General features: G+C 39.4%; 1 protein-coding gene across 2 annotated transcripts in view; it reads right to left on the bottom strand.

Annotated features, from left to right (window-relative positions):
- Nucleotides 1-15,603, bottom strand: part of LOC100711829 (plexin-B2) — a 132,718-nt gene that overhangs the window by 23,117 nt on the left and 93,998 nt on the right. For both annotated transcript variants that reach the window (XM_019361763.2, XM_019361764.2), the window contains 13 exons: nt 14,664-14,790; nt 14,044-14,203; nt 13,310-13,421; nt 12,674-12,785; nt 12,206-12,307; nt 10,977-11,072; nt 10,353-10,440; nt 9,862-10,028; nt 8,574-8,722; nt 4,565-4,670; nt 3,749-3,885; nt 3,123-3,305; nt 2,063-2,156 (listed from right to left, as the gene is read on the bottom strand). In XM_019361763.2, coding sequence (XP_019217308.1) covers nt 2,063-2,156; nt 3,123-3,305; nt 3,749-3,885; nt 4,565-4,670; nt 8,574-8,722; nt 9,862-10,028; nt 10,353-10,440; nt 10,977-11,072; nt 12,206-12,307; nt 12,674-12,785; nt 13,310-13,421; nt 14,044-14,203; nt 14,664-14,790 — 1,633 coding nt within the window. The remainder of the gene's footprint in view (nt 1-2,062; nt 2,157-3,122; nt 3,306-3,748; nt 3,886-4,564; nt 4,671-8,573; nt 8,723-9,861; nt 10,029-10,352; nt 10,441-10,976; nt 11,073-12,205; nt 12,308-12,673; nt 12,786-13,309; nt 13,422-14,043; nt 14,204-14,663; nt 14,791-15,603) is intronic.

The following is a 15,603-nucleotide window of genomic DNA, read 5'->3' as shown; positions in this document are numbered from 1 at the left end:
GGCATAATATCAAAACTGGAATTTCTTCAAATTTCCCCTTCACCTTTTAAAAATCTTGCAAATTGCCCATATAAAGGCATTTTGAATGTATATTTACACTCACTACTATAACATGCCAAATCTCTGTCTGTCTGTCCGTATACTCCTCCTACACAATCAGGATTCAGCATCCACATGTGGCACACAGGTACATGTTATCTAGATTAGATTTGACAACATTATGTTGCCTAGCAGCCACCTACAATCAGACTGCAAATTACCAACCTTTTGCATATATGCAAATATAAAACCTTATAAAAGCATTGTATCATTTTCATTTGACAGCAGTAACATCTAATTTGCATCCACTTAATTTGACTATTATGGCATCTATTATGACAACATTACATTGCCTGGCAACCACCTGACCTGAACTACAATTACATTTATATAGTAGAGGAAAACTAAAGAACTCCAGGGGACCCACAAAAATAGTTTACTCTATTTAGAGACTGTATCAAAAATTTAATGTTGGATAAATCACTGCATTAATGTACCTGAAACAATGAGATCTGAAGGTATGTGAATTAGTCCAGTCTTCAAATAACTTTTGAATGTTATTAACATTTATGAAGTCCTCTTTTATTATATAGATTTCTATTTGATGGAACAAATATAAATCCACACCAATCTTTCACTACACATGTAACATCGTGGGAAGGTGTCTGGCTGACTGCAGCACACATTTGTTTTTTAGACAACGGTGGCCCCTTAATCATGCATACACGTAAATGCATTTTGCTGTATATAAACATTAAATCAGTCCCATATTTATCTTGAATCTAGATAGACAAGTTCTACCACCCACTTTTTAAAAGAACTTTTCTCAGTGTGATTAGGTACATCACTTTGCCAACAGCACAAACAATACTGTAGCATTGGTATGTGCTGGAACTTTAACATGATCCATCCATTAAAAAGTTATTTTTGTTGGCTCCATTAGGTGTGCAACAGTCACATTTGGTATAAGTAAACATTTCGTAGCAACTATTTAGTAGGATTTTCTGCGGTCCAATCAACTCCGATTTAGAAGTCTATAAAAATCCACTTTGTTAACATCTAGGTTGTAACTACAAACATATGCTGCACAGACTCAAGGACTCTCAGGAAGTTTAAAATCCAAAATAAGAACTAGTTGGTCTTTACAGAGAATAAAACCACACACAATAAATAAATAAACTTCAGGTCAGCAACTTGACCTAGAAATCTACATGTTTTTTAATATATGCCAGCAGCCATAATGGGTCCACATATTTGGGTCTAGCTCAGAGATGGACTTAAACCAAGTTCTCTTGGTTTAAGTCTCTTGTGAGGCTGACCAACCAAGGTCTTTGAGATAACACTTTACATCCGCTGCTAGTTTGTGGCAGCCAGAAAATTATTTTCAAGCCTTTTCTGTCCCTTGGTAGCAGGGCCAGGGGACTTCGCTGGGACGGGAGTAAAATCGTGAAGAGTGAAACAGGCACATAATCTTCAGTAACCCCGATTCTGGTTTAAAATTGTTTCCTTTAAATTAAATGAACAAAACTGCTACTTCTTAAGACTGCCCAGTACACTGGAGGGCAGACGGTGGCAAGCTGTGTGCAGCTCCTTAAAGTTCCCTGGCACAGTCAGTCCTACCTGATTGAGCTGGACGAGGGCCATAGTTACATTCTGGGTGAGGGTGAAACAGTGGTGGCAATATCTGCAATCCTACAGGTTTTAGGGATTTATGGCTCAGGAGGTGACATGAAGTATTATAAAATCTCACTGATCAGTGGCAGCAAGGAGGAGTGGACATGTGTGTTTTGTTTATTGTTGTGTGTCCGTTTAATTGCAATGCTTCACAGAGTTTGAATGAATCAAAACTAGAGTTGGGGTTCATGAGAAGTGGGGGGATTGAAGAGTGGTGGTACTGTGAGAGAGGGAAAACATTGGAGAAAATGCAACATTTAGGAGAAAGGGTAAGAAGATATAAGATGATGACTGTCAGAGATGCATCAGTGCATTGAGTCAAAGGAAGATACGGAAAATGAACAGGAACCTCTGAAGCCGACCAGTTGCCTCCCTGGACCTTCATGATTGCAGTCTGGATTATGTCAAATCCGGAGCCGGTTACCACAATGTTCCTCCCTCCACTAAAACACACAAACAAACATATCTATTCACACCAAAAACACAGGAAAATACATATTAATCAAATGTATTCCCAGCCAAACAAAGACGAGAGCACAAGCTCACAGGAAGACAGACAGTTCTTAAAATGCACCTGGGGTAATTTTCACTGGGGATGAAAACAAACTGTCGTCTGTTGTTTTAGTCAGTGTACCTAATCATGTGTCAGAATTGTGCCAGAAAAAGCAAGGGAACCATCAAATGCATCAATTTTCAGCAATTATCAAGCAGTTTGTTACAACATCAAAAGCAGCATTGGTTCAGCCAGTTTCAGCCAATCACAATTAAATGCACACACGCACGCACGCACACTTAGCAACTCTTGGAGGAAAAAAATCCTAGATCCTAGTTTTAAACACAAGAAGTTTAATGACATTATTAAGGTTTCCCAAAGCTTCAGACAGAAATCTGCAGGGCAAAGAACAAGGCAGGTAAGTTTCTAAATGTTCAGTTTTCTACATACAGAACAATCCTATTTGCCTGTGTCACTAATGTCAACTTAGAAGCTTTTTCTTTCTATTTTAAAGCACATATTCAAAAGTAAAAGTCAGCCTGTGTCGTATTCTCTTATTTGTGGCCATTAAGACAGTAATCAGAATGGCATTTTCACACTTCTGAGGTTTAGAGACTGGGGAAATTTGGACTCGCAAAATAACAGAGTTAGTCAAGTCAGAGAGAAAGAGTTTCTTATGCAAGCCTGTAAGACCGTATGTATGTACAGAATGTATTTAGTACTTGGTCATATTGGTCTTATTAGGTAGATATTTCAGATATTTCAGAGTAAATATGAAAAGTAGATCATGGAACTCCCTTCAGCAAAAAAAAAAAAAAAAAAAGGTAAAATGAAGGCAGTAAAAACACAACATGTAACAAACAGATACAGTGAATGTCACAAACACCATGACTGCATACTGCTGTGTTAAACTGACCAGACAAAGCTTGCTTTGGGATGGTGATCCTGCACAGTGGGGTTTTCAACAAACCGAAAAGGAGTCGGGATGGTTTTTGTGGTCCTCTTTCCATACTTCATTACGACGTCGAGAGGGTCAGAGGGCACTTTATCCGCGCGGTATTCTCCTGTCCTGCAGGTGATATTTTCTCCAAAGTGCTCCCTGCCAAGACAAGGACATAGCTCAGTACTCGCTGGCTGAAGGAGTGGGGGTGGCACAAGGTCACCGTGCAGTGGAAGCCAACATGGCAGCAGGCTGACAGCTTGTTAAAATCTGGCTTTGCTGCTTCTCTTGCTCGTTATTTTTCTGTTACCTCTGCCTAAAATGTCACCGTGAATCGGTTTTGACAGAGCTCTGGTGGTCACAACAGTACAGGAAAATTGTAAGAGAAAAAAATCCCTCCTCATTGTGACACTAAAGTTAAGGTCAATTCAATATTTTGCTTCAAGAATATACACATATATAAAAAAATCAATTTATGGACTTCAAAATGTGCACAAAGGAGAATTTGCATAGAATTCAATGTCTATCAACTAAAGAGGCTGAATTGAAAAAGAATTGGTGTTTGGCCTGAATGAGAATGATTGAAAAAAAGAAATCCTTACACACTGCAGTTCACCCCTCCGATGGTAACCTGGACATCTTCCTTACTGCCAGTATTCAGAAATAATCCAGAGATTGTAATGAGGGTTCCCCCTGCTTTAGGACCTCTATTTGGCATCACCTCCTCAGGCACCGGGTCCTAATGAAGGGGAGAGAGTGTCACCAAATACCACCTTAATACACACTCATATTTCAAGTACACACTAACTACTGGCAGATGCTGGCACACACAAGAATAACACACACAGATACAGCTCCATGTCAGAAACACTGCTTCTCAGCCTGATCTAACCCGACCCACTCTTTCAGAAACATTCAGACACACAAACTCTCACAAGCACCACATCTGCCTCAATTTGCTGAGCAAACAGTTAGGAGGAGCACTCCCCTGTGGGGAAGCTTTAGCAGAGCCAGAGATATGAAAAGCCAGTTAAATAGCTACGCTGTAGCCTCTTAGAGTATTAAAGTGACAAAGGGAACTGCTGCACAGCATCTGGTTAAAGAGGAATGCCTGCACATTTTGACTTACTGTAGAGTAAATTACCACAGCAATGTGCATCTAGGTGCCTAATTTACTGTTACATTTAGCATGTTGTATTTGGTCAGTCTTCTTAACTGTCATGCCCTTGGTATGTTTTGATAAGAGTTTCTCTGGAGCTAATAAATGGAAAACATAAAACAGTCCATAAAACAACAAAATCAGCTGAAAGCTTTTGGATGAGTTTAATTTCTGAATAAGACGTTGTACAACTCAATGGAGGACGTGCAGCTGAGGACAGTGTATATATGTGTGTGTATGTGTGTGTGTATGCATTTACCCTGTAGGTGAAGGAAACAGAGGAGGTTCCTCTCTTCCCCCCATTCACCTCGATCTCCACCTGTCCCCAGTCAGCTTTATCAGCAGGTCCAATCTCACACACAACTCTGATCAGAACAACAGAAAAAACAAATTAATTAATAAAAAAAACAAAAATAAATGCTGGGACTTGACCTGGAAACTCAAAACTGGGTAAAGAATTATTTACTATTTACATATTAAGGCAAGTTTCAACAGTTTTATGATGGTAATTAATGTCCACTCTACTGCTAACAAGTCATATTTTTAAAAAGACTTTTTTTGTAGTGAGAAGCTAAATTTTATGTTTATCTCTGAGTCGCGACAGCGTGAGAATGAAGCTTCACAGTTTTAGAACAATGTCCTGGAGAATGTTCACTTTTAGTGCACTGCAGATGTCCGGCCGTAGACGTAGAACACGTGAAATTTTGAAAAATATATTTTTATGTCAGATGATATCTTTGAGCTTTTATACCTCCTCTGAGATAACTATGATCAAAATTGCTATCTATGCTATTTCAAAGACTTTTTATCTTCCACTATTAAATATACACAGAATCACATTTGTTGGGGGTATTCATGCTGAGGATCCATCAAGCACTACAACTAATGAGTTCCTGAGCATAACGCTCTTTAAATTTATTGAACATGTTTGCTGTCCTACTCACACATACTTGGTCTTATGGTGTTATCCTCGACCATTTGCACATAAATTTATTTGTTTTCAGTGACATAAGTCAGTCTCCTTTAATGTTTCTTGTAACTCATACTTGTTTTTTCAAGGTTTGTGTTAAACGCAGGAGCTTCATTGATGATTCTGTTATTTCCAAGTTTTCTTCTTTTTTTAATTTTTCTAATTCTTCTGATAATAATGTTGAGCTCCTTGCTGCCACCATTAATGAACACTACCTTGCCATTCTCAGTCAGGTCACTCCTTACAAAACTGGTAATAACTCTGAACTTGTGGCCTTGGACATTCCTTTGAAAAAGTAGAGTAGCTGTGGAAGTCCACGGGTTGGATGGTCCATTGTGAATATTTCAGAGGATTTCTTCACTTGTAAAATAAGGCAATAAAAAAAGCCTCTTATTTTAATAATAAACTGTAATAGAATAATCCTAGGGTATTATTTGAAACCGTCAACAGCACCTCAGCATGTTCTGTTACGTTCTGATTGTGATTGTTTTTTCAGTCATTTTGTAAATAAGATGATGGTCCTGGACCTCAAAATCTCCTCGGGTTCCTCCGCCTGTAACGATGGTGCTCAGTGTCCTGAATCATTTACGTCTTGACTACATGACTTGACTACAGTAAAAGGTAAGATGAAACCCTCATCATGCTCATGGTGAGGGTTAGTTCCTCCTTCTGTCCTGTCTGGGACTCTCACAAGCACTGGTCCATCATTGCTTCATTAACAGCTCAGTGAGGTAATCCTATGTTAAACATGCTGTTGTAACTCCTTTACAGAACAAACCCAATTTGATGCCACCTCTATTGGTAATTTTGAATGATTAAAATGATTTTAAAAAGCCAGTTCAAATCTTTACTATGCAAATTACAGATTTTTGACCCTTTTCAGTCTGGCTTTCAAAAGCAGCGCTCCACTGAGACCCCTATCTTTATCTATAAAGGTCTTTCGGTGGCTTCTGCTGCAGGGATTTGTTCTGTAATCATTTTACTTCATCTGAGAGCAACCTTTGATACCATTGACCATAACATTTTACTTAATAGGTTCTAGGTTTTGGGTTATATTTCTGGTGCTGTGTTGGTTTTCCTCCTCCTTATCAGACAGGATTTTCTCTATTAGGATGAGCAGGTTCACGTGTGGGGTTCCACAAGGTTCAGTCCAGGTCCACAGGGTTCATATTATATTATTTTCTTTCTTTGGCATCGTCCAATCTTTTAATGGCATTTCTGATCATGTCTATGCAGATGACATTCAGCTGTATGTGTCTTTTAGGTCTCACCATTGAGACAGAGTGTCCACCCTACACAACTATTGAACCTGGATTTGCCATTTAAGAGAACAAACTGGAAACACTGGAGAAGTCTCATTTTGTAATCTTTAGACCAGCGGTCCCCAACCCCCGGGTCTCGGACCGGTACCGGTCCGTGAGTCGTTTGGTACCGGGCCGCGAGAGTTGAGGCTCAGGTGTGAAATGTATGGTTTTCAGGGTTTTTATCGGTTTTCAGCGTTATTTTGTTATCGTTTTTATCGTTAACTCGGTTTTCCTGGGTCCTTTCACATGTGTTATGAATAAATCTTCTTTTTTTCGGTACCGGTACTAGTTTTATTTTGTTGTATTTATCCGCGACACCTTAAAGGCCGGTCCGTGAAAATATTGTCGGGCATAAACCGGTCCGTGGCGCATAAAAGGTTGGGGACCGCTGCTTTAGACCATCATTGACATTGTTAACAATTAATGTCTCTTGTTTTAGTTTAGTAGATAAGGCAACAGTTAAAAAACTGAAGTCAGTTGTTTTTGTTTGTTCACATTCAGGTTCAGCTGTTTAATTATTTTTTTTTGACTAAGCAGCTATGAGTGTAGTGTGATTTCTTCAGCCAGTTTGTCTGCTTCTGTCCCTGTAGGGATTTTCTTTTATGAATGTCAATGTCTGGAGTTTAACAGAAACCATGTGATAAACAGATCTGAGGGAAAATGCAGAGCTGATGAAATGGTCATCATAATATAGCAAGCATCATTCATAGCACGCCTCCAACAGGAAGGTCATGACCAAACAACCAGCAGCTCAAACTAAGATGTGAAAGAGTGAAATAACACAATGCAAACTCTGCCCAGATTTTAAGCAAATGAGGAACAACCTGCTGCACAAACACACAGGACAACTAACAGCAGGAGCACAGAGGCATTTAGCACCAAGAGTGGATGATTTAAGGGAGAAACACTTCCATCTGGTCTCATAAATCCTATTTTATGTCTCATCATGCAGATGGTGGGGCAAGATTTTGTCATAAATGTGGCTCCATCCTGCCAGGTGTCAACAGTTCTGGCCAGCGGCCGTGGGGCAATGATGTGGCCGTTTTCTCTTTTATAGACCATTTGTATGAAGTGAGCACTTTTTAAACACAGCTGTTACTGAAGTACAGTTTGCTTGACTTGACCTAAAGTTCATTCAATGTTTTTCACAGCGCTCAGTCCATTTAACACCTGAGGTAGAAGGATGAGGTAGTGCCTGAAGCATGAACAGACCACCAGAGACTGCAGAGGTTGTGTGTGACACTATCAAATCATTGACATATACTTATAGTGATGAACATATGTATCTCAAAGGATGTGTGCAACATTAGGGCCAAAAAGAAGACTACCCATCAGCAGACGTGTGCAAGTGTTTGAGTGCCATTCAGCGGTGTAGTAGCAGTAGAAAGCAAATAAGTTCAGGACATTTATTTAAGTGCAGAACTTAAGTAAAATTTCAATGTACTTGTATTTTACTTAAGTGTTTCAATATTCTGCTGTTATACCTCACTATGTTTTACATGCAAATATTATAGTTTTAATTTCACAGTTTCTGACAACTTTCATCTGCACCTTAGGTCCAGGAAATAACTTAAAAATATTCAAATTATATGCTTAAAAACCAAAACATCAATGAAAGACTGACTGACCCACTCTTTCTTTAGACTGACCCTGGCTTGAACGGCTATAAAAAGTTTACAGAACAATCAATCTGTAACGTGACTTTATAACGTTGTTGTCTTGCACATTTATGAAAAGAAAAGGAAAAAAAGTGAATGCTTCTTCTACTACTGACATTTCCCTCTGGAAACTGTGACTGTCAAACTGTGTCTGGAGACTCTCAGATCAATACAGTTGTAGAATGAGCTAATTAAAACCTGTAGTCAGGTTACCCTGAGCAAAGGGAAAGTATTCCTAGCTCAGTTAAGTATGCAACATTTAAAAAGAGACTTGATAAAACCTGTCCATATGCCATTTGAATGGCCTCCAGGTGGTATACATGTGTGCAAACTTACCTTTTGGAGACGGAGTATTTTTCTGGCTCATGAATGCAGGGCTTCCCAGCCACCGTGATGCTTTTAATGTCTCCCTGATCGATACCGAGGTTGGAGCCGCTGATGGTGATGGAGATGCCTCCCAGCACGGGGCCGAAAAGAGGGCTGATCTGGATGTGGAGATGCAATAGGAGGGTGTTTATAGGAAGAAGGGATTGGAAATGGATTTAACCAGATTATCTGTGCAATAAGAACATACAAGAGATTTACACAGTCTGTTTAACCAAGTATTGAGCTGACTTAAGTATTTAATATTCAAGGCCAAGTGGAGAATTACGTCAGTACTGTATGAGTCACATCTGTATGCATGTATTTGAACATGACCCATAATGTATTTGTGGGTCAGACACAACGAAATCTGACTAAAATATAAAAGCAGATGATCTGGTAAATACAAAACAAAAACAAACATTTTTGTGAGGAGATAAATTGAATATTTTATAGTAAAAAATGAAATTTGAATACTTTTACTGTAATTTTTTCATTTAAAAAATGTGAATTCAACTTCAAATAAAATACACTAACACGAGACACACACAGTGTGCAGCATTTCTGTAAGGCTGTACTTAGAGAGGTAATAGTGCTTCACGCTGCACTGTAACATTAACATGCTCACAGTGACAAAGCTAGCATGCTAATGTATAGCAGGCATGATGTTTACTGCACTGTGTCCCTTATTATACGTGCGCTTTATCAGGATAACGTCCGTCGATGGTACTGGTATTGGACACTCAAAGTTTAACCTGAACATGGGCTAAAAGAGGGCACAAGTGTCTATGAATAATAAAACCATAAAGGTCAACACTGCAGACTCTTAATGTCTTCAGAAAATTTCACTGCAATCCTCTGTATAGTTGTTAAGTTGAATCTCAACAACATACAAAGTCACAGTGATTTATCTGCAGTATCTCTGTCTGTCAGGCTGCAGCGGGTTAGGTGATAGCCTCTGTCAGAATGATATAAACACAATTACTGGTGGATTTTTATCAATGACAAAGAGGCACGAACAATTAGGTGAACAAACAAAGAATTGATCCAATCGACATGTGCTAAGGAACAGCGCCGCACACTCTCAAGGAGAAACACACTCCCAACTCCTCTGTGGAAGAAAAATACACGGCCAGTGAAGACCTCCAAGTCCAATCATCACAGTCAATGTGTTTATACATCCAATCACAAGATTTTAAAGAAGGTATAGTTTCCATTTCAAAGGTAAACATGAAGTGATGACAGCACTGTGACGACTCACATTGGTGATCTCGGGGTCGGGACACTCGGTGTTGCTGGGGAGAGGATCGCAGAGCTTCTCATACACACATGCCCGCTTCTTGCTGCACCACACACACTTGTACTTTGGATCGGCGTTCTTACAAAGACTACAGTCATTCCTCTCAACGGCACAGTTGTACAATGTGACTGTAGAGAAAATAGTGAGGAAACAATAAGCATTATATTAATTTTCTTGTTTTTGAATATTGTGTTATTGCACATTCAAAGAGCATATTCTGCATCCTCAATGAAAAATTGATGGACAATCTAATTTCAAGTGACTCCTGCAGTAACATACATTTATCTGAATCCTTCATGTAAAAAGCTGTTAGATTATGCAGTAATTTTTATAATTTTCAAGTGCAGATTAAAGGTAGCTTCCTTAAATCCAGCTGAAGCCCCACAGTGGGACTTGCCGTGCACACACAGGGCATTAAAATAAAATCTCCTCATTAATATGTGAAGACACACCGTTCACCGTGCTGTCCATCTTCTTGCCAGACTCCTTGTCCTTCACGTAGAACAGAACATTGGTCTCCGGTGACTTATCATAGAAAAACTAAGAAATTGGAAGAAAATGAATTATTAATACAGAATCCTGTGATTAATGGCACTTAAGCTCTTCTCTGCAAACAGTGTGGGCTGCTGCTCCCCCACGCCAAGGGAAAATAAGAAAGAAAAAAGAATATATACCCAGTCTGGCAGATTTTCAGCTACAGAAATCAATGTTGGAAAAGAACATAGCTGGAGGCTAAGCACTGTTTGAGCTTCCCAATCACAAAGTTCACAATGTGGAGATGGTGTTTAACTCTCCAGCGAGGGGAGCGTGTCCATTAGAGGGAGCTAGAGAATATCAAAGGGAATGTGAAAAAAAGGCTAAAGGTTGACTTCTTTTGTAAATGTGGAACATAAATACAGCTGTTCATAAACAGAAAGTCTTCACACAGTTTTTTTGCTGCAGAATATATACATTCACTCTTTCAGTGTATTTCTAGGTTGTACTTTGAATACTAGGCCCACAAACCAGTCACAGTGCAAAGACCTGTGTTGAGTGTGTTGCATCAAGACAAATGTCAAGCGAGGGGTCATGCTCACATTGAAGCCACTGAATGTGTAGAATGCCCCCCCCTCCTCAAACGAGACATCTTCTTCCTTTGTCATCAGCTCACTGCCAATGGTGAAATGACGACCCTGCAGAACCACACAAACAAACACAAAAATGCTGATCTGTATTCATGCTGATCATACTTTTACAGTACTGTTCTTTGATGCTCTTCTATGTATAGAGCATGCAAACAATTGCAGTTTCCCTGTTTCTACCCAAGTGTGCAACACTGAACATATACACACAACAACCAAATGGAAACAGCCCAGAAAGCTGTGATTACAAAACCCTCACACAGGGCTTAAAATTTTTGATTTTCACAGCAGTGAAAGATCAGCTGTCAAAACTTTGATTTATGAGACAAGAAGAATGGATCCCCGGGAACCTGCACCTATAAAGTCCATCAGAACTCACACATTCAAAGAAAATGATCAAGACGTATGTTGTGTGACAACTAAGTGAACTGTTACAGCTTATATTGCTGTCTGATTGTAAAAGTATTGGGATTTTTAATGTTATTCATGTGGAAAGATACTCTGCATAATCATGACAAAATGGGGATGGGTGGGAGGACTGGAGCCAATCCCAGCTGTTATGGGACAAGAAGTAGGATACACCCTGTAGAGGTGTCAACTGCAGGAGAGACACCACCACTCTGGCTACGTCCACACTAGCCCGGATAGATTTGAAAACGGCGTTTTCATCTGAAAAACAATCAAAACAACTGCTGTATAATGCACTCCACTATCTTTGTTTAATTGGTCACATGACTGCATCACATGACTAAAATGCGTCATCGTTTTAGAAAGTCTGCGTTTTCGAGTGTCCACACTGCGACGGGACAGCTCCATTTTGAAATGTATGCGTTATCGAGAGTGTTTTCGAAAACGCTGCGTTTTTCCTTCGGGAAAATGCTGTCTCAGTGTGGACGGGAGGCCAAAACGGAGAGAAAACGATGTGTTTTCAAATGAAAACGCATTAGTGTGGACGTAGCCTCAGTCTGACATTTACACCTATGGCCAATTTAGAATCCCTCATTAACAGATGCAAGAGTAGAAAAAACTGAAACAAGTTTGGCTCATTCTCCTTTCTTTTAGCCTAAAAATGAACCTGTTGTGTTTTTCGTTTTTTCTGTCAAAGGGATATCCACAAACAGAAAGACAGTGTTTCTTTCCCTGGAACTCAGATGCATGTTGGGGGTGGAGTGGGGCCAGTTTACCTGGTATTGTTTAAGATTTATGCCTTCAAAGCCGATTGGAGTCTTGTAGCCCACAGGGATGAGCCCAGGATCAGGATTCTCAAACCGAGGACAGTTTGCACTCTGAAACAGAATGAAAACAAATTAGATACTTTAATCATTTACATTTTAAACATGCTAACCACTTAACAGGCACCCTCATCTGTGGCGACAGATAACTATATCGCTGAAACATCTGCTGACTTGGAATCTGATATCCTCCGCCCTGCAACATTTGTCATGCAAGATGGTGGCAGCTGATAGTGGGATTTGTGTATTTATTAATTTTTCAGGAGGAGTTTGGACCACTCAGGCGGTGAATCACATGTAAAGTTTAGATGTGTCCTTTAAAACTCGTGCTATACTTGTTCTCCACATCTATCATACACATACATGACAGAAAAGAGTCCTTGACCTGTCACTGAACACACAGCACTAAAGAGGACTAACCTGACGGTGCTTGATGATGTGGGAATCAACCACACTGTCGTCCGCATCGCTGCAGGTGTGGTCCTGCGTGTTCCACTGACATCCCCACGGACTGCCTACACATGACATGCACCTGAAAACACAGAAATATGGACTAATAAGCAACTTAGATAAGGAAATACTTTCACATGCACAATCAGGCTAGAGCATGCACACATAAAAGCACACACAAACAACATCTAAAACATGCAAACTCATCAGAGAGCGTCCGGCACAAAAATCTATGTTGCTGACAATGAAATGGATCTCTGCAACTTTACATAAGCAAAGCTCGTTCATCACACGTTCCTCTGTGTGAAAGAAATGCAGAAAAAAATGAGGGGAAAAAAACCAGCCAGGATCGACTTTCATTTTTTGATTAATGAAAAGGAAACTGAGGCAATTTCCTCGGCTTGGTAATAGAAGCAAGAGAGAAAATGCAAGAGGTGCATTCAAAACCACCATGCATCACAATTTACAAACAGAGCCTTGATCTCTCATCTGCTCATGCACGGTGATACATTTACATCAAGGTTGTCAGATGATGCTGTGTTCCATGTCACTGTGTATTTTCACTGAGTGACAGAGCAGAACTGAAAGATTAACAGCCTGACTCACGGTGTGTTTTCAGATTTCCTCACTGTGGCAGCACAGTTGTAGAACCTGAATTCCCGCGTGGCCAACTCCACAGTGTCATTGACAAAGATCCTGATAGCCACGGCCACAAAGTCTGAAGAGACAGTAAAACAGTGGTTAAAATGTGTTACACTAGCTGTTTATGTGAATACAAGTTCTATCATATAAAAGATGTGAAGTATGCCTGTACATTTAAAGACAAAAAACACAGAGCGATTAAATATTTTGATAAATCTTCTCACAATTAATTTAGTGATTATTTAACTGCCTAAATTGTATTTTAGCATATAAAAGCCAAAACTTTAGCTCTATTTGCAAAAACCATCATGTTTTATTTTACAAAGCCATTTTTATGGGACTTGCTGTGTTTTGGGCAAGATGTTTGCTGACTACTGATACAAAACACTATAAACTGAAATAATAAAGCTTAAATTAGATTAGTGTGTCCCTACATGACATGTGAGGACATATTTATAAATAGTTGTAAGTGTCTGTCTTGATTTCGTGCCATTTTCTGGTGCAAATTTGTTGGACACTGTAAGTTCCTCAACAAAATGATGCAGAATTTGCCAGCTGACATTAACTTAACCTCATGTTTTTTCAGCCCATTTCCCACTTTGTCCAGTTAGTAATGCAGCATTAACCATTATGGAGAAGCACAGACATTAGACCTTAAAGACAACAGAAACATGGCAGGGTAATTAAAGAGACCATACCTTGGCCCTCAGGTGTTTTCGGTATAAGCCCAGGCTGGGGGAGATCACAGGAGACCTCACCAGAGTCTGACATGATGCCGTTACTCTGGAAAGACTCAATCTTGCATTGCAGATGGTCAGAGTGTCCAATGGTAGGAAGGGAGGGAATATTGATGTTCACCTGGACAGACAAAAACATACTGACTGGAAACACTGTGGCTTCTGAGCCCGTAAGATCTCACTGAATTTATATCTCTGCATAACCAAAGTTATAATAAAGAAACTGATTCTTTTTTCAAAGAAACTGAGAAAGAGAAAGGAGTGACATGCTGCTGATGGAAATTCATGTGTGAGTCAGACAGGCAGGAACACAGAAGAAGTAAAAATGGGGGAATAGGAAGAGGCTCTCCATCTTCAGACAATCAGCCACGCAGGTTATAATAAGACAGTTTGGAGTTTTCTGGGTGGATCAATACAGAGCTGGAAGACCTAGAGCTCGAGGTCTTTGATTCACAGTGTACCCAGTTTATTACTCAGTCTCTGCATGTAAGTGGAGTTAGGTACTGCAGAGAAAAGGGGGACAATAAAAGAGAACAAAGGAAGTCAGAGACAGTATGAGTGAGGAATAAACAGAGCTGTACCTTGCCAGTCTTTCTGCAGGAAAGGTTTGAAGGAGAGAAGGATACAATCTTGACACACTGCTGCTTGGGGCTCCACAACCAGCCATTTTTCTCCTCTGCCCGTCGGCACTCAGACCTCCTGGTACACCTTCAGACGAAGGATGAGAAATTCCCATCAGCCTGAGCTGCACATCCCATAAACACTTTCACAAAAAGTCAGTTTGTAAATAACAACTCAATGCCCAAGTGACTTCCAGCAGGGTCTGTGCACAAAATAAAGATTTATGTATCAAAAAGAAAAACATTTAACGTCCTCAATGGTAACTACATTAATTGGGTCATTTTAACTTATATAACCTTTAAGCAAAGTACTAAAAAAAATACTCCTTTGTTCAAGCTTCCCAGCTGTGAGCATCTAAGGTATAAGATTAATAGAACATAATTTTAATGAAGCTATTCAAATTATGTGATGATGCAAGAAATGAAACAGTTAAAGACAAAAAATGACTTTGCAATAAGACAAAATACACAGGAGAGATAAAAACGTGACTTCTTTTTGATAAAATCAATCTAGCACTAAATGCAGCGAAGACTAAAATACATACTCTGAAGGAAATACAAACTAACACAGAGATGAGCTGATAATTTGCACATAAACAGTAGTACAGGATATAATGCAACATCAAATTTGCACTGTAAATCACACTGACTGATTTTTTTCATAAATGAGAAGCAAACGAGTTAAGCACTGCTTCAAATCATTTGCACCAATTGAAGGCAAAGAAAAATTGCAGAATTATCCTATTCAAAAGCTCAAATCATCAACTCGTTTGCCTGAGAAATGACTGAATTGATTAATTCTTTATGAAAAGTTGCTGATTCTTATTCTGTCAATTGACTTATCAACTGATAAACAGATTTCAGCTCTAACACTAAATAGCGTGCACAATGTTGCACAGTA

Source organism: Oreochromis niloticus, linkage group LG7 (assembly GCF_001858045.2).
Source record: "Oreochromis niloticus isolate F11D_XX linkage group LG7, O_niloticus_UMD_NMBU, whole genome shotgun sequence".
Classification (NCBI taxonomy): Eukaryota; Metazoa; Chordata; class Actinopteri; order Cichliformes; family Cichlidae; genus Oreochromis; species Oreochromis niloticus.
The sequence above is the reverse complement of the archived record's forward strand: the minus strand, read 5'-3'. Positions and strand labels throughout refer to the sequence as shown.